General features: G+C 38.8%; 1 protein-coding gene across 4 annotated transcripts in view; it reads right to left on the reverse strand.

The window, feature by feature from the left end:
* CREBRF (CREB3 regulatory factor) overlaps positions 1-23,300 on the reverse strand; it is a 55,515-nt gene that overhangs the window by 25,959 nt on the left and 6,256 nt on the right. For 2 of the 4 annotated variants that reach the window (XM_028102844.2, XM_028102845.2), the window contains exons 2-4: positions 10,068-10,269; positions 8,004-8,129; positions 5,280-6,366 (exon numbers count right to left, since the gene is read on the reverse strand). In XM_028102844.2, coding sequence (XP_027958645.1) covers positions 5,280-6,366; positions 8,004-8,129; positions 10,068-10,076 — 1,222 coding nt within the window. In that variant the 5' untranslated portion in view covers positions 10,077-10,269. Of the gene's footprint in view, positions 1-5,279; positions 6,367-8,003; positions 8,130-10,053; positions 10,270-23,300 lie in introns of all 4 variants that reach the window. The other 2 variants (XM_028102846.2, XM_028102847.2) reach the window with 2 other exon arrangements.

Genomic DNA, 23,300 nt, shown 5'->3' on the forward strand with positions numbered 1-23,300 from the left:
GGCGCCTGGGTGGCTCAGTCATTAAGTGTCTGCCTTTGGCTCGGGTCATGATCCCAGGATCCTGGGATTGAGCCCTGCATCAGGCTCCCTGCTCAGCAGGAAGCCTGCTTCTCCCTCTCCCACTCCCCGTTTGTGTTCCCTTTCTCACTGTCTCTCTGTCAAATAAATAAATAAAATCTTAAAAAAGAAAAAAAAAAGAAATGATGCATGAGTCACACAATCATTTCTAGAAATCTGATTTTTAAAAATTGTTAGATACATAAAGCAATGACAACTTTGGCCTATTTATTTCTGCCAATGTGACACTTCAAATTAAGGATTTCACCTTGTTCCAGTGATCAACCTAGCTTTGGGAAAGATGCAAGGGCCACACAGTGCCACCAGAAATGGTGTTTTCGAATCACCTGGCTCCACCAGGCCAAGAAAAACTTACTGGCTCAAACTACTGGTTCACAGAGACTAACCTAGTATGGCTGGGAACACCTCCACACAGGCAGATGGACCAACAAAACACTCCCAACTTCCCACCAATGTTAAGAACTGGTGTTACACACACACACACACAAACCCCAAAAAACCAACCAACCAAAACAGAAACAGACCCACAAATACAAAAAACAAACCATATACAAGATTCAGAGGGGGAAAATAGGTAAAGGGGACTAAGAGGTATAAATTTCCAGTTACAAAGTCAGTCAGTCATGGGATATAAAGTACAACTCAGGGAATAGTCAATAATATTGTTAATAATTTTATATGGTGACAGATGGTAACTAGATTTAATGTGGGGGTCATTTTGTGATGTATATAAATACTGAATCACTGTATTATACACTGAAAGTAATATTATATACCAACTATAATTAAAAATAAATAAAAATTTAAAAAATAAGTAAAACAAAACAAAACAAAAACCCAACCTTTGTATGGTGACAGACAGTAACTAGACTTATCATGGGGATCATGTTGTAATGTATAAAAGTATCGAATCATTATGATGCACACCTGAAACTAAGAGGATACTGTATGTCAATTATACTTCAATAAAAAAATAAGAAATCTACCCTAGCCAAAGCATAAAGGAAACTTTTTCATATACAGCTTCCTCAGGCATCCCATTCCTCTGACAATTTATTTGATATCCTCCTCCATTTAGCAACTCTCCTCAGGTGGCCTGGATTTCTGGCAAAACACTGTCCTTCTCATTTAATGTACTTACATATTTCACTTATAGATATTTTATTTGAGACTTCTAAGAGCCCAATTAAAAAAAGGTGTTATTAACCCCATTTACAAAAAGAAACATGCTCATGGAGGCTTTAAGCGAGTTGGCAGAGCTGGAACTGACTCAAGTCCCATGACTCAAGGAGTCTAACTCCTACTGGGCTTCTTTACTTTTCCTGTACCCACCTAAATGGTCTAAACGGATTTTTCTTTACATATATCCCATTGTTAAATTCAAAGAATAATAAAGATTTTTATTTCTTCCATCCCATTCAAATTAGTTATCAGTTTTATTTATATATGTTCAGCCTTTTCCAAAAAAGCATTTAAGGGCCATCAGTTCTCTTTGACCTAATATTTTAACATTTTCTAATAACATACACCATAAATTCACCATAACACACATAAACACAGTCACATGCACACAATGGGTTTCTTTAAGATGGCCACTTTTCAATACAGAGACCACTATGAGCAAGTAGAATGCAGAAAAATTATTATTCCCAGATCACTGGTCTAGCATTTAAGGTAATTAAATCTCTCTCAACGTATATTCTAAGGAACACGATTATCGTAAGATATGCCTTCATCCCCAAGTGAGTTCTGTGGTCAAATAAGGTTTAAGAAACTCTCATCCTGCATCTCTCTCTTGCCGAGTCACACTACACACAAGCAGATTAAAAGACGAAGAAATCAGGGGTGCCTGGGTGGCTCAGTCATTAAGCCTGAGTTCAGGTCATGATCTCAGGGTCCCGGGATCGAGCCCCACATCCGGCTCCCTGCTTGAAAGGAAGCCTGCTTCTCCCTCTCCCACTCCCCCTGCTTGTGTTCCTGCTCTTGCTATCTCTCTCTGTCAAATAAATAAATAAAATCTTTAAAAAAAAAAAGACAAAGAAATCATAACAGTAACTAAACCCACTCAACTCTAAGTTCCATCAAGACAAGGATCATGTCTGTTTTGTTCATCTCTGGATAGGCAATATCTAATACACACAGTGCCTAAAACAAATGTAGGCACTCAAACATTTTTTTCTTTTATCAATTATTTATTTTTATTTATTTATTTTTTAAATGTTTTATTTATTCATAAGAGTCAGAGAGAGAGAGAGACAGGCAGAGGCAGAGAGAGAAGCAGACTCCCCGCCTAGCAGGGAGCCCGATGCGGGACTCGATCCCAGAACCCTGGGATCATGACCTGAGCCGAAGGCAGACGCTTAACCATCTGAGCCACCCAGGTGCCCCACAAATCAATTATTTGTTTAATGAAACATTTCCCATGAAGCCTTTTCCCTTTTCTTTTCATTTGCTGGACCACCATACTGATCTAACTCATTCGTTCCTGACATGATTATCAAATGGAAGTCAAAAAGGCTACATTTATTGTGTAAAATTCTAACCACACATCTCTGGTTAGTGCACACTACTGGTAAAGTCAATCGTGAAAATGTTTAGTACAGATTACAAAACAAACTTTCATTCTGGGGGCCCAATTCTTAGTATTACAACCATGTAATCCCAATGACCCCAAACGGTCATAGCCTGTTCACAGAATAGGCTCTATTAAAACTTGGGAGCAAGGCCAGAGTAGGGACTGAAACTCCATTTTACACCTTTCCTGGAGCTTTGTAGGCTCAGGCACTGTTGTAGCCAACTGCCAAGAAACAGCATCAAGGGAGCTAGTCATCACAAAAGGGCCTTTGTAAACTGCTGCAAATTAAACCAATCAACCCACTCTAAAACTAGCACTCTGAAGAAACTATAACTATCCACTTTTCTGCTTCAAAGAATTTCTTCCTGCTTCTCACCAATAATTCACTTTTGCATTCCTGAAGTCACTTGTTTAGCTCTTTCTTCCAAGAAAAAGGGAAATTTTCATTAGCAAATGTGAATAAAGCCCAAATAATACCACAAAATAGTGTTGATTTTGTGGTTAAATCATGTCGTTCATTAACATTTGTGAGAACTGTCCAAGTAATACTAACCAAAGAGGCTTTATTTCAAGTCAACTGGAAGTGACTGAATTAAATGCCATCCAAACATTTAGCATTGTTAAACAGAGCCAAGAGGAGAGTTTTACTCAGCCAATGCATCTCTGTTTCAAAGCAGAGTTGGTTAACACCAACAAGCTCACAAATCAGGATTCCTCTATAGGAGACAAGGCAAGAGAATGTGGCATGACAGGACAACACCAACTATAACACTGGTGCCCCCTCCCTGAGTGTCAAAAGGTTGACAAAATGGAAATGAGGGTCAACTTACTAAGTGATCTCTCTTCACAGACCTATTCATCTCTCAACACATTTAACCAGGTAAAAACACATTAAAAGATAAGGATGAATTTAATGTGCAGTTGAAAGCTAAAGAAAAGCAAAACTACAACCACAAGTAGTTTATTTGAGAGAGAGTTTGCTCTCTCTCTCTCAAATAAATAAATAAAATCTTTAAAAAAAAAAAAAGGCTGATCGCTCAGACATGGAAGACTACTCATAGATAGCACTCTGGTCTTCCCATGGGAGGGAGCTATATAACTTAACACTAGCTATAAAGACAACTTTCCCTGAAACATTTCAAAGCAAATTTTTTTAAAGATTTTTAAGTAATCTCTACACCTAATGTGGGGCTTGAACTCACAACGCCGAGATCAAGAGTCACATGCTCTAGCAACTGAGCCAGCCAAGTGCCCCTCAAAGCAAATTGTATTCATTTGTTGAGAGAAAAATTTTCCTCAGTAGAAAAAATAATTGTTCTATCTAGACTATGCAGAGTTCTAAAGTAAACCAAAAAAAGGCATAAGCCCTTTTCCTCCAGATTAAAGTACTTTTCCTTACTTGAAACTTAACCCGAGTCAAACAACTTGGTTGTATCAAATACACAAATCTAGGCATTTGTGTAATAGGAAGATTTCATGAAAGGAAAATCTTTCAGCAGTAATAGTGCTTCACCAGCTACAATATATCTACCATGGCTTAAAAACTTTTCTGAAAATTAAATACCAATCTTTATACTGCCAGAAATTCCAGCAATCGTGTAACAAAAGGGCTCTCTTTGACAATTTCTAAGGTTTTAAAAATAACAGTTTTTTTATGTACAAGTTACAGCACCAACATTATTTTTTTTAAAGATTTTATTTATTTATTTGAGAGAGAGAATGAGATAGAGAGAGAGCATGAGAGGGGAGAGGGTCAGAGGGAGAAGCAGACTCCCCGCTGAGCAGGGAGCCCGATGCGGGACTCGATCCTGGGACTCCAGGATCATGACCTGAGCCGAAGGCAGTCGCTTAACCAACTGAGCCACCCAGGCGCCCGACCACCAACATTATTTTTGAAGAAAATAACTTTTGCTTAAATTTGAAGATCTTCACTTCTTTGTGCATTTTGAACTGTGTGCCACTTGGCAATACCATTTTCATAAATACTGCACAAGCCAACAGTGGCAACAGCCCAAGCATGTAAATGCTGAATGAAGTGAACCAGTTCTCACAGGTTTCATTTTCTTTCTCCCTTTTATTTATATGTGCTGTATAGAAATAAAGCAGAGTATCCTTTATGCTCATTAAATCATAGCACAGATTTTTCTTAAATGGAAAAATACCGTGTGAATGAAAGATGGGACAGACACAAAGAAAATGCTCTTTTTTACATTATTCATTAAGTAGGCCTTCTTGGTTTTAAGCATGAGTAATATAAACCATCATTACTTGGTTTACCATTGTGGGCACTCCTAACTTGCCTCAACTATAATAGAGGGGGACATGTACAGAAATAGGAATATGTTTAAATCAATCAATTCTTGGCATCCTTGCATAGCTGCTCAAGAGAGTAACAAATTAGGTCCCTTAACATAAGATAAATTAAGAAGAAGCCCTCGAAGAATCAGCCTATGAATCACTATATGAGCAAAAGTGATCATTTTAGAACTGCCTGAATAGAAAAAAAGCAATTACATATCTGAACCAAGATATTAAGTCACTTAATCTCCAAACTAAGACAAAGAAAACATCCATATCTCAGGATAGGAGAAAGGTCAGTCGGGTAAGTCTCCAAGCATTACCATACCTGGCTCAGAGAAAGTGTCACTAATATCATCATCTTTGTCATCTTCATAATCCTCTTCCTCCTCTTCCTCCTCTTCGTTTTCAGAAAGTTCGTGCTCACTACCAAATCCTTCATCATGGTCCTCATCATCAACATCCTCCTCGTCTTCCTCGTCATCCTCAGGACTGCATTTGGTTGGCTGTTCACCCAAGTTGTCAGAGACAAAAAGGGAGTAATTGTGCTCTTCTTTTTTCTGGGATGAATCTGAGACCAATGTGCTGGCAGAAAGGCTGCTACTCTCTCCTGCGGCAATGGACCCAGGACCCTCCTGGGACAGGGGACTGAGCAATAGTTCCTGGGTTTCTTTAAAAGGCAAAGCTGGAGTGGCATGACCCTGAAGAGGCTCCATCCCTTTTCTCTCGGGTCTCTTTGCTACTACACCACAGTAGCAGGTATTCTCCTTTGCTGCATCTGCGTGAATCTGGCTCAACAAGGGCCGGCTCTGCTGCACTGGGTTGATCTTTACCTTTGCCTTTTTTACATAGTCTTTACATTCAACATGAAAGTTCACCTTGTCATTATGATACATGTTGGTCTTCACCATGATCTGTGTGCTTGAAGTGGGTTTACTTGCTTTTTGGACACAGTCTGACAAAGGGACCTCAGCCTGAAGAGTTTTAGAAGAACACACAGGGGCAGCTGCTCTGCTTGAGATCTTTTTACTAGGGAATGAAGAGGGCAAGGGATTTTGTTTGACACTGAAAAGTGAATCAGGGTAATAAAGGGAATCGGAAACAGACTGAGAGTCCTCACTATTAAGCTGGGCCAAAGTTGGAGTTTTACTTATGACCTCTTCATCTTGGTAAGGGCTAGAAAAGTCATCAAGACCCAAGTAATCCACTTCTTTTGTTCCCCAGATGTCACAGCTGGTTAGTTTGGTGTACTTTGTTAAGTCTTCACAGTATGTATCCCACTGCTCCCAGTTTGAGGTTAAAGCACCCTCATTATCCAGGACATCTGTGAAAGACTCCAGATTTTCAATGTCTTTGCAGTCCTCCAAAGAAAGGAAGTTGTCTCTAGGATTCTGTTGATAGTTCATCTCTCTGTCCTGAGAAAAGTTTAAAAAAAATTGCACACCATATTTTAGGAAAGAAATATTCACCTCCATCCTCACATCCATGTACCAAATTGATAAATCAGTACTTGACCTCTGGTCTGTTTTATTTTAAGATAAAGGCTATTTACATGTCACTTTACCAGTCCATATAATATCATTTCCCTGGGCAAGGAAAAAAAAGGGAAAATATGCCCCTTTAGAGGCTTAGGTATGGTCTAAATATCAAGGGCTCTTGAACTTTACTATAAACACTCTTCCCGAAAAAGGTTTACATTTCCTGATATTTGACTTAGAAGGATTTGGGGATCTCCTCTGAAACAAGCTTCAATTACAAAGCAAATAATGAAGACCTTACCTTCATCACAGACGAATCTGTCTTCTTAAGTGAGAACTGAAATACAGAGGCAAAGTGCAAACCAAAGAAGAGTTGAAATTCCACCACAGAAGGATAAGATCTTTGGTAAGACCTTGTTAACAATGCTTGGGCATGGGGACTACAATACTCCTCATGAGTGTGATACTCCTCGTGAATAGAGATGGGATTTTAAAAATATGTTAGTAAAACTATGCAGCCACTAAAAAGAATGCAGTTAAAGTCTCATGTACTAGCATGAGAGGCTGCTCACCAGATGTCTTTACGTTAAAAGGATCAAGTTACAGAATACTGAATCTATGAATGTGTCATCCAATTTAAAATACTCATGTATTTATATATGAACAGGAAAAACTCTGTTAGGAGTACTTATCTTTGGGGAAAAGGGTTAGAAGGTGGAGGTTCAGGAAGGAAACGAGGACATTTTCGGTTTGTTTTGACTTTTCCATTTGGGGCCTTTCTTGTTTTGCTTTTGCTTATGGGTGTGTGTCTCTGTGTTCTAAGAGCTTTAAGGAAGTACAGTTTGCAGACCGCAAAATTCACCTGTATTAAGTGTACAATTCAATGATTTTTTAGTAAATTAACAGGTTTGTATATTTAGCTTTGCATTCATGTTGCTTAAGCTGTATGTAATTAAATTCTTCTTAGGAATCTTATTTACCTCGAGAATAAGTGATAAGTATACCACCTGGAATTGCTACTTTTACCTCATATTCTCTGTGTCATATGCTTTGCTTAATGTTATCATTTTTAAATATCCCAGTTGAAGAGTTCTTCAGCAGTCAGGCATAACAAAAAAGACAGCTTCCCATCCTCATCATCAAAAACTGGACTTGAATATATTTAGATAAACTCTCCTCTTATTATTTTCTTTTATGTGTGTGTGCATGTATTTATGTAAAAATTAACAATTATTTTATAGTCATAGTCATATTTTAAAATTCCAGTATAATTAACATATAGTGTTATATTAGTTTTAGGTGTGCAATATAGTGATCCAACAATTCTACACATTACTCAGTGCTCTTAATCCCCTTCACCTGTTTCACACCCATGCCCTCATCCACCTCCACTGCTCTTACTATTTTCAATGGGTTCATACAGCCTTCTAAAATTACTAGACTGACAGTCACAAGAATCAAACTTGACATCCTTTTTTCTGTTCAGGCATTTATAAATAAAAAAACTATACCACAACATTTTTACCCCAATTAAATAAATCAATTAAAGCAGAATCCAAGAAAACGTTACTTACCAGTTCATACATGAAATCTGGATCTGAACTGTTTGCTAAGAGATCTGTGCTCATCAGAGTCTGTTCTGAAAAGGTGTGGCTTCGAAAGGCATCCCCAAAAGGCGGATCCATTCCGCTTACACTAGGCTACAACAAAGTGATTTTAACTTTAGAAAGTTAAAGACTACTGCAAGACCACTCCAAGACCAATTTATTACACGCAACTCCCATACCTACTAACTTATTAGTTTCACAACAATTCTGTATATTTTCTACTCTTTAGCACATTTGAGAGATTAAACTAACATTAAACTATGAACTTAAATTAGGAAAATAATGAAGATGCATTAAAAATAGAAAAAGAAATAGTGGCAACTGTTAATAATACCTAACTTCCAAAAATTAAAGCTTATTTAGCCACTAGAATCAGCATTCACTACCCTAATGAGTACTTTTATTCGGCTATATAACATTTCTTCAAATCCACCTCTAACAACATTCCCTCTTCTATCTCTCCAACATGGAGAATTCTCTATTTCCTGGGGTCTGCAGAGATAGCAAGTCAGTCTCATTCTGTAGTCCTAAGTGAGTCCAGTGTCTTATTTCCCCAAACAATCTGGAAGACAATCTGGGCACCTTTAGTGCAACCAATGCCTCCAGGAATGTGGTGATGAAAACAGGATCAGTCAAATATCCAAAAATCTTACTGGTGAGACCAGAAACTTGGGCATGAGCTCAGTAGCCTTAATCCTGATCCCAGAAAAGGGTACAATTCATTCTGTAATAAAGAAGGGAAAAGAGACTTGGCACCCAGAGTTGATGCTCCTTCTTTTCTCTCCACCCCACTTTTCCATTCCAACATCTATATAAATCACTCCAGAGGGAAGTCAGGGCCTACACTCCTAAAGCAGCCCAAGTAAGTGAAAAGGCCTCCCTCTGAAATCTAACTTGGATGAAGGAAGAGGATGTGAAAGAATAAAAATTCCCTCTTTGCCTTTTTGTTCTTATTCTGCAAGTTTTTGCTGAAACTTTAAAAAAATTCTATCAGTCTATTTGCTTACATTTCTCTATTCATATACCTTCTACCTACCACAAACTGGCCTTCTTACATGCTCTCTTATGTTTTTCTTTACTGGTACTTCCCAATCCAGTCTTTTCTTTCTCTAATTTTCCCCAAACCTACCAGGCTGCAAGCTCAAAATAAGTATGTTATAGCTCTAACTTCAAGTATTCCACAAGTAACAAATTAAACTCTGAATGGGAAAGAACTCCAAATCAGTACGAGCCGTCCACTTGGCCCAGAGATTGGGGTGGAGCTAGGCCACTGGTCTTCTTAATATCAGCTAGCTTTCTTTGCCTTTGCTACCTGCCTCTGAGCCACTGGAGAATCCCAGCAAGTTGCTTATTTTCTGTGCTCAAGGCATAACTCTGCTTGGCCCTACCTGAAGCCACCTAAGAGTCCCTGCCCTCTCCTTATTTCTAGGTTTCTCCTCAGCACTGAACCCAAAGAGAGAAAGGCATAAGAGCTAACCACTGGAGGAGGACAGGAAGAAGTCTGGATGTGCAGTGGGGACACACAGGGCTTCTTTTATTATTTCAGAGATTGCCTCAAACCAGGACTGATCAATTCAAAGTAGTTACCATAACATAAATAGATCTGATCATTCTCAATAATCTTTTGTGAGTATATGTGTATGTATGAAAGAGAGAAAGGTTGAAATCTCTCACCATTTCCTCTTAACTACTTTTAAATTCAAAAGGCATAAATGGAAAGGAATAACTGGGAAACAGGAAGTAGACAAGGAGATGGAAGTGGGCTTTCTGTGGCAGATTAATTTTCAGGGGAGTTGGGTGAGCCCGCCCACAGCCAGCAGATCTGTCCCCCTTCTAACCAACTTTTCATTCACCAGGTTTCCCGTGTCAAGCTCATTAAATTTCAAAGCTGTAGCAAAGGAGGAAATAGAAAATGTCTTAAAATGTGAGTTTGTCAAGTTGTGTTAAGATTCAAAGAACTTACAGAACCAAGAGTACTGGCTTTCTGCAGTGGGAAAATATAAAACTTTGCACCTACTCTGTATGATTTACCTGAGGCATTTCCAAGCCCAGATCCTGTGAGTCCGATCCCAAACTTTTTTTTTTCCTTGTTTGTAAATTCTTTTCCAGCTTTACTTTTAATTTCACGATCAAAGGCGATTTTCACAATAAATGGCAGGTTTTCCCACAATGCCTTCAATTCAAATGCTTGGATCACTGCTTTTTATTTATTTTTTAATATTTCTGTGTGAATCTGTCAAACAACACAAAGTAACTTCACTGAGCACCATTAAAAACAAGTTGACCTTTCAAAAATGACATTAACAAAGAACATTTTAAAGGAGTCTTATAGTTACAATCTCAAGAATTTGGTCATTTCTTGGTACTAACTATCCTGAAATTCACCATTTCTCTCTTTGTTTCTAAAAAAGGATAGGTCAATAACCAATTGGCAACATTAAAAAAAAAAACAACCCTGACAAAATTAACTGAGGCCTATCTTCCTGAAATACATCTAAGAGATCTATTGTATCTAATGTTAAAGTAAAGCTCCCATTCACTTTATGTTCTGTATGAGAAAATGTCACAACATTTAATTCCATCTATTGTATAATCATTACTGTAAAATTAATCTACATTTTATATCTCTTATAAATCTACAAGAAGAGTAATGAATACATAAAGTCAACAATGGAGGGTGCCTGGGTGGCTCAGTCAGCTAAGCGTCTGCCTTTGGCTCAGGTCATGATCCCAGAGTCCTGGGATTGAGTCCTCATAGGGCTCCTTGCTCAGAGGGGAGCCTGCTTCTCCCTCTGCCTGCTGCTCCCCCAGCTTGTGCTCTCTCTCTGACAAATAAATAATTAAGATCTTAAAAAAAAAAAAAAAGGCTGTTAAAAAAAAAATTATTCCAGTAAGTTTTTAACATGTTTATGCTGGGGGAAAATAAGAAAATACCCTGCAGAGGGGTTGCAAGGGTTAAATAATGATTGCAGATCACCTGGCAGAGAGTCTTAACTGTGGTAGAGCCTGAAATTTAAATGTTAATTCCCTTTTCCTTCCTCTGTGAAGGCCTCAATTAAGGGGGTCTAAACAGCTATGCCCATTTCATCATCTTTTCCTACATCAGGGGTCCTCAAAGTGTGATCCCAAGACCAGAACCATCAGCATCAACTTGGATTGTGTTACAATTGCAAAATTTTGGGCTCCAGCCCAGACCAACTACAGCAGAAACCCTGGGAGTGTTTCTCCCAGTTATGTGTTTTAACAAGCGCTCTAGGCGATTCTGACTCTCCCTAAAATTTGAGAACCACTGTCCTGCACTCAACACCTTGCTCTCATTCAGTCTAGTTGCAATATCCTTTCTTAGACTGAACCAATTTAAGCTGAGCTGCTCCATACTTAACACATCTGGACTAGAGGCTTAGGTGTACATTACGTCAATTTCAAAGGCCTCTGCAGAACAAGTAAGAGACTGTCAACCAGAGATTCAATAGCTGTTCCACTTAATTAGATTAGTAAATTGACAACCATTTCTATTTCCTGGATCTTTGCTGGGCTCTCCCCTCTGGTGGGCTGTCCTTCCTACCTTGCTTTTCTAGCCTAGGAAACACCATTAAGTGCCCAGCCTGGGCCTACGAACAGAATTAACTATGCATTTCAATCCCATGCTACAGTTTAGGCTCCTGACAAAGGCCAGTTCTGGTCCAGTTCCTCCTTATATGGCCTCATGCCTTGATCCTACTGCTGATATATAATCTCAGTCCTAATTCTTCCCTTGATTCCTGTGAGAAACAAGGTCCGTTGCCCTTTCTTTTTTTTCTTTCTTTTCTCTTTTCCTTCCTTCCTTCTTGGGGTGGGGAGGGGCAGAGGGAGAAGGAGAGAGAGAATCTTAGCGATGTGGGGCTCGATCTCACAACCCTGAGATCATCACCTGAGCCGAAATCCAGAGTCGGTCACTTAACTGACTGAGCCATCTGGGCACCCTGATCAGCTGCCTTTTCTAGATCTATTACTTCCAACTCCAAAAAGGTGTATGATTCAAGTGATGCATTCAATGAAGTGGGTCAGTATAATCCTGGTCTATAACCTGGATCTGGGAGAAAAGAGTGATACTCTCTAAAATCTTAAGTTTACCCTTACTAAGCAACAGGGCTGAAGACTCGAGAAAAGATTAAGTTCTATTAAATAAATACTCATTGCCATCAACTAAAGACACCATCTACCAATAGTTTGGTTTATCAGGGAAAACAGTGGACAAAAGAGGGCTAAGTTCTAGTTGCAGCTCTCATTTGCAAACCATGTAACACTGGGTAGGTCAATCTTTCTAAGCCTCTTTCTCATTTCTAGAAAGAAAACAATACTACTAATAATACTAGTTTCCTAGCCACCGAATCTTCTAAGCCATAAAGCCATAAAATACAAATGCAAATAGAGGTAACCCCACTTTTTGAAGTTTATGTTACACCACTTCGCTTTTACGAAGACCTACACTGGTACCTGTTTTTGCTAACTGAAGGAAATCCAAAGAGGATTTGTGTTTTTATGAAAATAGGTGAAAACAGTGTTAAGCGTTTGTTGTCCATTGGGCCATTACAGAGGCAGAACACAACCCAAGCACAGCAGCAGATACCCTACCCAGCTCCTTCCCTGGGAACCACTCAGCATCTCCGTACCAAGTTGCCACAGTTCTGAACTGTGTCTGTGAACATCTGTGCTTTATCTCGATTTATTTTGTGCATGCATTAGCAAGATGTATCCTAAGGTATCAGAAAATCCTATGAGAGGTTATTTTCTGGGCCTGGGAATGCTCAAAATTTTTCCACATAATTAATGGTAAGTGCTTCTCCACTTTATGCCATTTCAGCTTACGAAAGGTTTCATAGGAGCACTCTACTTTTGCATAGCAGGAGAAACTTTTTTTTTTAATTTTATTTAAACACTTGACATCAAAACTAGGTTGTCAATGCAGTTAGCAAAAAGAGCACTTGTTTGGAGCACTTGACAGGAGACTTGGAATCCAGTTTTGATCCCATAATTAAAACTAAGCAGTCTTATGAATCTGAGCAAGTTATTTAAATTTATGCCTTAGCACCCCACTGAGGAATGACAATTATTCTCCTTTAACTATATCAGGGATGTTATGAGAATTGAATGAGATATTAAATTAGGATGTACTAATAAAATAAATCTGAAAGGTGATTATTATCAACAGGTATATTTTGCCAATGCTTTCCTTTGTGCCACACCTACTCCATCTCAGAAACTCAACGTCTGTGACGGCTACTGGCAGCAAGGCTGAATGTTTTAAAGACACCATTTCCCAAAGAGAGGGTATCCATCATGTTAAGAGTTGAGCATTTCCTCCTGGGATAGTTAAAGGTCCTTAGTTGCTTTTCCCAGCAGCAAACAGGAAGGGTGAAGGGCCAATTTTACCCCAAGCAGTAAAAGGTCTTTTCATTCTCTGAAACTAATGACCCAAGGTCACAACCAATTATCTTTATCCCCAAGGTTTTGCACCCATTTTCCAGAATTCTTGGTACCATTCCAAGTACCAATTTCCAAAATTCTTGGTACCATTTATTGTGAAACGACCATGAACAACAAAATTCACCACCCAAAAGTGGAAAGAAAAGAAAAAATAATAAAGGTTTCTACAGTAATTACCATTGCACAGAATCTTCCATAATGATACACTGCTCCCAAATCATCTCCTATACCAGGGAGCCATATACAAAGGGTATATTGATGTTTAGATGGCCAAATAACAAGAGGAAGGTGTAACAACTTGCTCTTCAGGATGCCTTCACACTTCTTTGGGCTTAAGAATATCCATATTTTACTCACAGCTTTGATATTAAAGTTATGTACACTAAAAGCAATGGTCTAATTTCCCAATGTGTAACCTAAGAAATATTTGTTCCAAGGAATGTTAAATGGTTATTCAATAAAAGGGTTATGAGGTTTAGAAAACACCACATTAAATAAAACTGATACATTGACTCCATGTAGGGCTTCTTGCAAACGTTAAGGTGCTAGGTACTAATGTGCATTATAAATCACCAAAAGGTGACTAGCGCAGATAGGATTTCCCAAACTTCCTTGATCCTAAAGTCCTCTACCCTGCCCTCAAGCATACCAAGACTAGTGTTATTAAAAACAACTACAAAAAACCCACAAAACCCTAAAGGAAAGGCTAAATCAATTTCCTAGTTAGGAATTCCTTTTTTTTTTCCCCAAAGATTTTTATTTACTTGAGAGACAGCGCACCCAGGAGAGGGAGAGGGAGAAGCAGACTCCCTGCTGAGCAGAGAGCCTGACACAGGACCCTATTCCAGGACGATTGAGCCACCCAGGCACCCCATGAATTCCTTTTTTTCGCAGCTCTGGCTCATCAGTTCTCAATACAGTTTTGTGACTCTTTCAAGGGAAAGAAGACTGTTGTCCATCAGAAATATCTGCCAACAGATTTTCTGTACCTGGGCTCATTCAAAACTATTCAACAACAGTGCCTAGGCACAGGAAAATACTCTGTTAACAGAAAACTGGCTCCCTGAAGCAATGTGATAGGGGTTCAGGGCAGGCTGCCCCAATATGCTGCCCTCACATATTATTTTTAATTGAAGTTACTCAAGAAAGAGCTAGTGCAATAAAGACACTCTGACCTTCCTCTGTCGCCCTGAAAGCAAGAAATAAATTTCCCCATGTGAGAGGTACCCTCCCTGCACCTGGGAGAAAGAAAGCATCCTTAGTGCCAGAGATAGGCAATTCAGGGCCAAGAAGGCTATATAAATAAACCTTATTTCTTCATTAATTTGCTACCCCAAGCCCAAACATCTTTGTCAACTCTTAACAGATTTATTGTTTCTTTGTCTAAAAGGTATAAAAGTTGCCTGCTTTGGTCACTTCTTTGAATCTCGTATTTTGATGAGCTCCCATACACATAAAATTAAAATTTGTTTTTCTTCTGTTCATCTGTCTTGTGTCAATTTATTTATATCAGACCAGCCAAAGAACCTAGAACCTAGAAGGGAAGAGAGGAAAAGCTTTCCTCTCCTACAAATGATATGGAGCAAATGACTGATTTATGAGCAGTAATGGTATCACTTGAAGATGGCCATGGCTCAATATCTTTCATAGCTTTTTTTTTTTTTTTTTTACCAGGTCCTACCCTGGTTTTTTTGGTTCTCTACTTGAAAATATGTTGAGGCTTACTATGTACATTAGGCAAGGCAAAAGGTGAAGTAAGGTAAATCACCAATAGGTAAGGCCAAAGGACTTTTACCAAAAGCTCATCCCTGGGACTGCTTAAACCACTAATCCAAACTTTGAAAGCCAAACCCAAGAGCTGACTGGAGTGCCAGGCAGCCTACACACATCCAAGAGCCCCTAAATTTTGCCTCTTCTGAATCCGAGGGTTTCAGCTGATTCCTGAGAGTCCATGATATTTTTCAAAGGTTGAAAAATATAAACCAATATAAATGAAAATGTCTTATGAAAAAGCAGATACTATATATATGATGGCCCAAATCCCTACACCTCCCCTTTTATATGCCACTGGCTTAGGGCACTGTTCCCATTTAGTTGACTCAAGGGAACTGACTCCTCACAATAGTAAGTAGCACTTTTGAGTCATCCAACATTCAACAGAGTAGATGTTAAAAAAATTTTTGACACACCCATTAGGATGGTTATTATCCAAAAAATGGAAAATAACAAGTCGAGGATATTGAGGAGGATATGGAAAAACTGGAACCCTTGTGCAATGCTGGTAGGAATGCAAAGTGGTGCAGCTGGGAATCTTTAGCAGTTCCACACAAAGTTAAACATGGAATTACCATATGATCCAGCAATTCCACATCTGGATACCCAAAAGAACTGAAAGCAGGGACTCAAACAGATACATACACACCCATATTCACAGCTATGTTTTTCACAACAGTCAAAAGGTGGAAACAACCCTAGTGGCCATCAACAGATGAATGGATAAACAAAATACAGTGATTCATACAATGGAACATTATTCAGCCATAAAAAGGAATGAAATTCTGATCATGGATGAACCTTAAGAACATTACGCTGAGTGAAATAAACCAGACACAAAAGGACAAATATTACATAATCCCACTTATACGAGGTACAAGAAAAGGCAAACTCACAGAACAGAAAGTAGAACAGAGGTTACCAGACGCCGGGAGAGTTACTGTTTAGTGGGCAGAGTTTCTGTCTAGGATGAGGAAAATGTTCTAGAAATAGTTACACAAGATTGTCAATGTACTTAATGCCACTGAACTGTACATTTAAAAATGGTTTAAATGGAAAAATTTGTTTTACAATGAAAAGTATTTTTAAAAATTTTTTGAGGTAAGAAACTCCAACACATTTATACCGTTATATAATTCATATACTATGGTTTATTTTGTTCTTTCCTAATCTTTGCTGGTTCATGCTCATCCTTTCTTTCATGTGTGCAGAGTTCCTGGGTTTTCTCTCTATTGTCTTTAAACTGTACCAGATCCACAGTTCTAAGATGTGGTAACTGTCCTGACCCTCTAACTTAAATAAGTCATTTCCCCTGAGGCTTAATCCCCACATAAAGATGAAAAAAAGGGAAGAGAGGGGAGGGAAGGGAGGAAGGACCACTGACTTGGTAATTTAGGTTTATACATCATGTACATATAGCCCATGAGGTTCCCGTTTGGCAAGAAAGACAGTTTATGAGTTTGCCCAAGCTCCTTTGCAGACCAGGACCCGTCAGCCACATTCCATCCACCCTGCCATACGTCATATGTCCCACTCAACAATTCCTTTCCTTCTGAAAACTGTGCAGCAAAATAGTAAGCAAAATAGTTCTACTGAACAAAATAGTTCTTCAGATGTTTACTGAATCAAGCCACTACCTGTTTCATGGCACAGCAGAAATCAGAGATCCGCAAATTCCCAAACCACTGAGGAAGCATATGCTGCTCACGCAAGGAACACACTGGGTGAATGGTGGAGGCCACATTCTCCCTTAAGTATGTGATATAAAACCTGTGAACACAACTTCAGGTGAATCCCCATTCTCTACCCTTCAACAGCAGTTCTCTGGACTCCAAAATATAGAAGACAAGTAAGTACACTTCAAACTAGATGATTATAGTTTATGTCTGGAATTATTAGCAAAAGACCCCCATTATTTATTTTCCAATCCCTGTGGCTGCTGGTCTTGAAGAAAAGAGGAGGCTAAAGAGAAAGAAGACATATCTTTTCCCTCAGATTGGGTGAGAAAAGATCATTTTCCTAGCCAAGCAGTACTCATCATGACCCTATAAGGAGATACGATCCTTTTACCATACCACTTTGTGGACCTGGGTCAATACAATAGTCCCTTTTTATCCTCACACTGAGAGAGTTTTAAAAATATGGGGGTTGAGTTAGGTTTGCCACATTTAATTAAACAAAATAATTATATTTTACTAAGAATCCTGAGGAGCTAAGAAAAGATACTGAATCTCAAAAATCTCTCTCCTTAGAATGCAGTCTTGGAGGAAGACACAAGACCTCTCAGATTTTATTCCATTCCTTTCCAAAGATTTCTGCTGAACTTTAATCTTTCACCTACAGAGAAACCAGGGAGGCTTAGTTAAAACCCTTTGGGAACGGGGGCGCCTGGGTGGCTCAGTCAGTTAAGCGGCTGCCTTCGGCTCAGGTTGTGATCCCAGGGTCCTGGGATTGAGTCCCGCATCGGGCTCCCTGCTCAGCGGAGAGCCTGCTTCTCCCTCTCCCTCTGCCTGCCTCTCTGCCTACTTGTATTCTCGATCTGTCAAATAAATAAATAAAATCTTAAAAAAAAACTCTTTGGGAACGAAAAAGAAAGACCATTAAAGTAGGTGTCTGGATCAATGTGAGCTGAACAGGAAGAGCTACTTTTTATTTCTGAAAACTATCAATTACAAGATATTATGGGCTTTCTGCAGCATTGATACACGTCAATTAAGTTGTCCAGAGCACAAGAGCAAGAGCATGGGACAGTTTTAGACAGAACCAAAGAATGTATTTCTAACCCCAGTCACATTTGGTTACCCCTGGCAACAAAATATTCACAGTTTATATTTGTATCACTGTTTATAGACTACAAGCACATTGCTATGCCCTGTCATTTGATAAAACAACTTGATGAAGTAGTTAGGGTACATATTAGCATAACTGTCATCCCTACCATTTTTACATTAATAAAAAAAGTTCGATAAGGGTAAGAGATTTATCTGTGGTCATTCAGTAAATGCCTCTGTGCAAACCTATCATTATAGAGACCATCCCTACTTGCAGTGCCTCTTCTCCAGAGGACTCCCAAATCTACATCTTCAGTCTAAACGCATGAATGCATGAGCCTTACCATCTGAGAACCAGGTATTTCCATGTTCACTCACATCCCATGACCTCAGACACAACATGCCACACCTCCCTCTTCAAACATTTCCATTCTGTCAGTAGTACCGTCATTCCCAGACATCCAGGCACACAACACTGATCTCAGTACTGACTCTTTTCTTTCTCCTCCCTGATTCTTTGTTAAATCATGCCAGTTCTCTTTAACAAAGATATACTGACAACTTACCTTGCACCTAGCACACACGCATCTGTTCGTCTTTGCCCTTCCCACTTTCTCAACCCTTTACTTGGGCCTCATCATTTTATATTTACCATCCCAATAGTTGCCCTACAGATCTTCCTGTCTCCAGCTGCCCCCCCCCAAGTTCTTATGTTCTATTATATTTTCTCCCTAAACCACCACTTGGTATTAGCACTATGACCATAAGTTTTCAGCAACTCCCAAAGATTTCTTGGATAATGCTCAATATTCAGACACAATGAAACTATCTTTCCAATCTCATCTTCCACTACTGTTCTATAACACTAATATTAGCTTGATCTTACAATTTCACCAAATCCTTGAGGTACTTATAATCACACTTCACTCCACTCAGAATTTCCAACAGTGAGGCTCTGGCCTTTCATGCCTTTGCTCACACTGGTTTTTCTTTTCCTCCTCCCTAATTCCTTGTCTCCACTACCAGACTGTAAAGTCTTTTGGGAACAACCATTATATCTCATCTCTGTTTCGCTACAGTACCAAAAGCAATGCCTTGCCCAGCACAGGCATCCACACAAGAGCTGACTGACAATGAATGGGAAATCCCCTAAGACCACAGGTCCCTCTGGATAAGGAGTCAGAGCTGCAACTTTGTTCATATACAAAGAGGACACTGCGAAGAAGTCAGTCATTTAGAATACCCTTGGATAACAGGTTTGAACAGTGTGGGTCCACTTGTACGTGGATTTTTTTCAGTAAGTACAGTAGTAGTACTGTGCATGTATGTTCTCTTCCTTATGATTTTAATATTTTCTCCAGCTTACTTTATTGTAAGAATACAATATATAATATACATAACATACAAAATATGTGTTAATCAACTGTTTATGTTCTCCACAATGCTTCTGGTGAACAGTAGGCTATTAGTAGTTAAGTTTGGGGAGAGTCAAAAGTTATACACAAGTTTCAACTGTATGGGGGGAGAGAGGGTCGGTGCCCCCTAACCCCCCATGTTGTTCAAAGGTCAACTTGTATATGTATCAAGCATCTTTTATGTGCTCTGAAATTATCTAGTAGTTAGCTTGCTAATTTGAGTCTTGAACCACTACAGTAACATATAATAAAAATATTGAAAACTGTACTCCTGAGTTTTCTTTTACACTTCCAGGAAAAGTATTATTTGAATTTCAGTAAATTCTGAAGACCAGAGAGAATTCTTGTCTAGTGAGGAGAGGGCAGAAGAAGGAGTAGGATTAAAATTTATTGAAGCCAACTGAACCCAGGCATTGGACTGATACAGGTTACACTGTTCTCTCCCCACCCCCATTTTAATTAAAACAAAATATTTTATGCAGATTAAACACTAAAATTTAAAGAATCATTTAGTTTCTGTATGTAAAATGTAAAAAGGGAACAGCAGGCTTAAAGGCAGCAGCACAGAAACAGTGGTGCAGGCAAACACATTTGAACCATAATGCAAGATTCCAGGGGAATAGCTGTCCCAAGACACTCTGGATGTAGCCTAACAACTTCAGCACTCCTGTTATCAGAGATGTAGGTTCTTCCTCAAACTTTGTCTCCTCCCTCCTTTCCCAGATTTGACACTCTTCTAAAAGTAGCAAGAATATATACAATTTTGAAATCCTCTTCAAATTCCTTCCTGTTGTGTGAAATGGGCTATACCACTGACACAGGGCTATAGAACAGCTGGTACAGAGGTTTTGGACATAAGGCTACAAAGAGGTTGTGAATACAGTTTTGCAATCATTTATTTCAACACTGAGAAAGGTTGGCTGCCTCTTTGGCTCTAATACTCCTAAAGGCTTGCTCTGTGAGAAGCAAACTCTAGATTCAAGATAAAAGGTTCTGCTTTATGAGTATTTGGAATTTTATTCCAGATTCTTACCTGCCTTCTTTTATTTGTAAATACAAGAATTCCCCGTTTTACTTTTCAGGGATTTTGTGACTCACAATAATATGTGCCCTGACACAAAACAGATAACTCAATAAATTGTGGCTACTTTTTATCCTAAGATTCCTTTCTTGTTATAAGATGTTCCTGGAGTGTTCAGCTACTGAAAGTATAAACCTGAACTCAACTCAGAATCCTAGATTGTCTAAATTTCACACTTCATTATCACAAAAACCCAACTGCTTGGAACTAGGGTAGATAAGGGATCTGCAGGCAACACAGGTCATTTAACATCCCTGCCCTGGCTTCATGAGGGTCAATGTCAATTATGCTGGTTTAATCAGCAAAAGAATCTTTGGATTCACAAAGTAATTCATAAAGCTTCAAACTAGTCATCTCTGTACACAATAAAGAATTGGCAAGTAGGGGCGCCTGGCTGGTTCAGTCCATGGAGCAGGTGACTCTTGATCTTAGGGTTGTGAGTCCAAGCCCCACACTGGGTGTAGAAATTACTTAAAAATTAAAAAAAAAAAAATCTTAAAAAAAAAAAAAGACTTGGCAAGTAAATTACAAGGGGAAAGGGCTTCTTCAGAGAGATTATTGCTCTAACTGTTCAAACCATTACATAGAGCTCATCTCTTTTTTATAGTTAGTTTTATACTGGCTTCACCAGAGATTCTGGGTAACCCAAGGGAATGGACTTACACAAAATTTATCTTTATATCCATAACATCTTATACAGTTTCTAATAAATACAAATACACAGTTTATACTATACTTGTCTCAACAGGATTCAGAATAAACCAAACAAAGCAGATGGACTACCCCAATATCTGGGAAAACGTAACTATGAATACAATCAGCAGCTATCAGAGGAGAAGTACAAAGAGTAACAAGAACTTGATCCCACCCTCCATCAGACACTCAGAATTCTTCTATCCCTCCTAGCAGAGGAAAGAATAAAATTTGTTTATAGTAATTCATTAGTTTAGTCTTTTAACTTGGGAGGTTGGACAACCAGCAAGTTATTATGCTAAGCTATTAGGTAGCAAAGTCCCAACAAGTTCACTCTACCAGGACTATAAACATTTTAAAAGGAAATACAAAGTTAACTGAAGATTTAAAGTAAAGGCCCCAAACTGGACTGCAGCCACAAATCAATCTACATATGGGTTTTGTTCGGCTCCCTCACTGGTGTTTTTAAAAAATTAAACTTTAAATGCCAGCATTTAAATTGGAAATTTCATGTAAAATTTCTGAGTCCTATTAACAAATGTCACTGTCTTGGGGGAAAAAGAAAATCACTGGGTACATATTCCCAGCAACATCACCTGAATCACTCAACTGAAAGGAATTACCCCTTTAACCTGGCCTATGCTCCCTAGCTTGCTACAATCCACCCCAGTTCCATTTTACAGATGAGGTGCCTAAGCTGACAGATGAGATGCTATTAAAAATCACAGCACTAGCAAAAAGCCTGTTTGAGAATACAGTTAACTTCAGGTCTTTCACTCTTAAGCATTCTGCAACTGGACCTCCATATAAAAGATAGTTGATGATAAGAGAGGTATTTAAAACACCTCTACATGAATGTTTATAGTAGCTTTACTCAAAATGGCCTAAAATCTTGAAGCAAACCCAAAATGGATGGATTGTGGCATATCCATACAATAACAAGTACTCAACTGATACTCGAAATGACATGAAATCTCAAAAGCATTATTAACATTATAAGCGATCAGACTCAAAAGACAACACATTCTATGATTGCATTTAGATGCCAGTAAAGACAAAACTACAGTGATAGGAAGTAAATCAGTGATTGGGGCCAGGGGTGAAGCAGGGTCATGAAGGAACTTTTTGTGGTGATGGAAATGTTCCGTATCATGACTGTAGAGGTAGTCAGATGACTGCATAGATTTGTCAAAACTAAAAGTTAGGTAAATTTTATTTTACGTAAATTATACCTCAGTAAAGCTGAGGTGTTTAGAAAACACTATAAAACTACAGAGAAGAGAACTACATCTCTACCTGGGTAAGTTTGGGAAAGTTTCAGGAAAAGGTGAGATTTGAATTGAATCTTGTCATAGAACAGTTTTAAGTAGAAAACACAGCATATAAGTGGTTATATTCTGCACTGTAGCCTATAAGAAATGGCATCTCTGAATACAAATGAAAATGCTTCTTAAAAGGAAAATTCATGGAGATGGATAATTAGTACTTGGACCGGTATCAAAGCCAAGTTGATCTCACAAGATTTCCCAAAAGGGAATCAACTCAGACATTCGTTGCTGTTCAAATGCAAAGAAGCAGATCGTGTGAAAGAATGTTTTTGTTTTATTTTTAAATAAAGCAAAAATGAAGAGGAAAAGTAGAGTCAAGGGACGCCTGGGTGGCTCAGTCGGTTAGGCATCTGCCTTCAGCTCAGGTCATGATCCCGGGGTCCTGGGATTGAGTCCCACATGCGGCTCCCTGCTCAGCAGGAAGCCTGCTTCTCCCTCTGCCTCTGCCTGCTGCTCGCCCTGCTTGTGCACGTGCTCTCTCTGACAAATAAATAAATAAAATCTTAAAAAAAAATTTAAAAAGAGTCAAAAAAAGGGGGGAAAGAAACCCAAAGGGAATAAAGAAAGGGATGGAAGCAAGGAGGTGAGATATGAGATAAAGGCAAGGGACGCATTAGGTCAGAATAAAAGGTTATGTTGGTACTGACGGATTACAAGAGAGAAGAGAGGTATGTCAGACCTCGATGAAAGACTGAAAGAAAAACCAAAAACTATGGGAAAAGAGATCATCTAATCAA

The sequence above is a fragment of the Eumetopias jubatus genome, unplaced genomic scaffold (assembly GCF_037043125.1).
Source record: "Eumetopias jubatus isolate StellerSeaLion01/CBP00866 unplaced genomic scaffold, mEumJub1_p1.0 scaffold_5, whole genome shotgun sequence".
In the NCBI taxonomy this organism is placed as follows: Eukaryota; Metazoa; Chordata; class Mammalia; order Carnivora; family Otariidae; genus Eumetopias; species Eumetopias jubatus.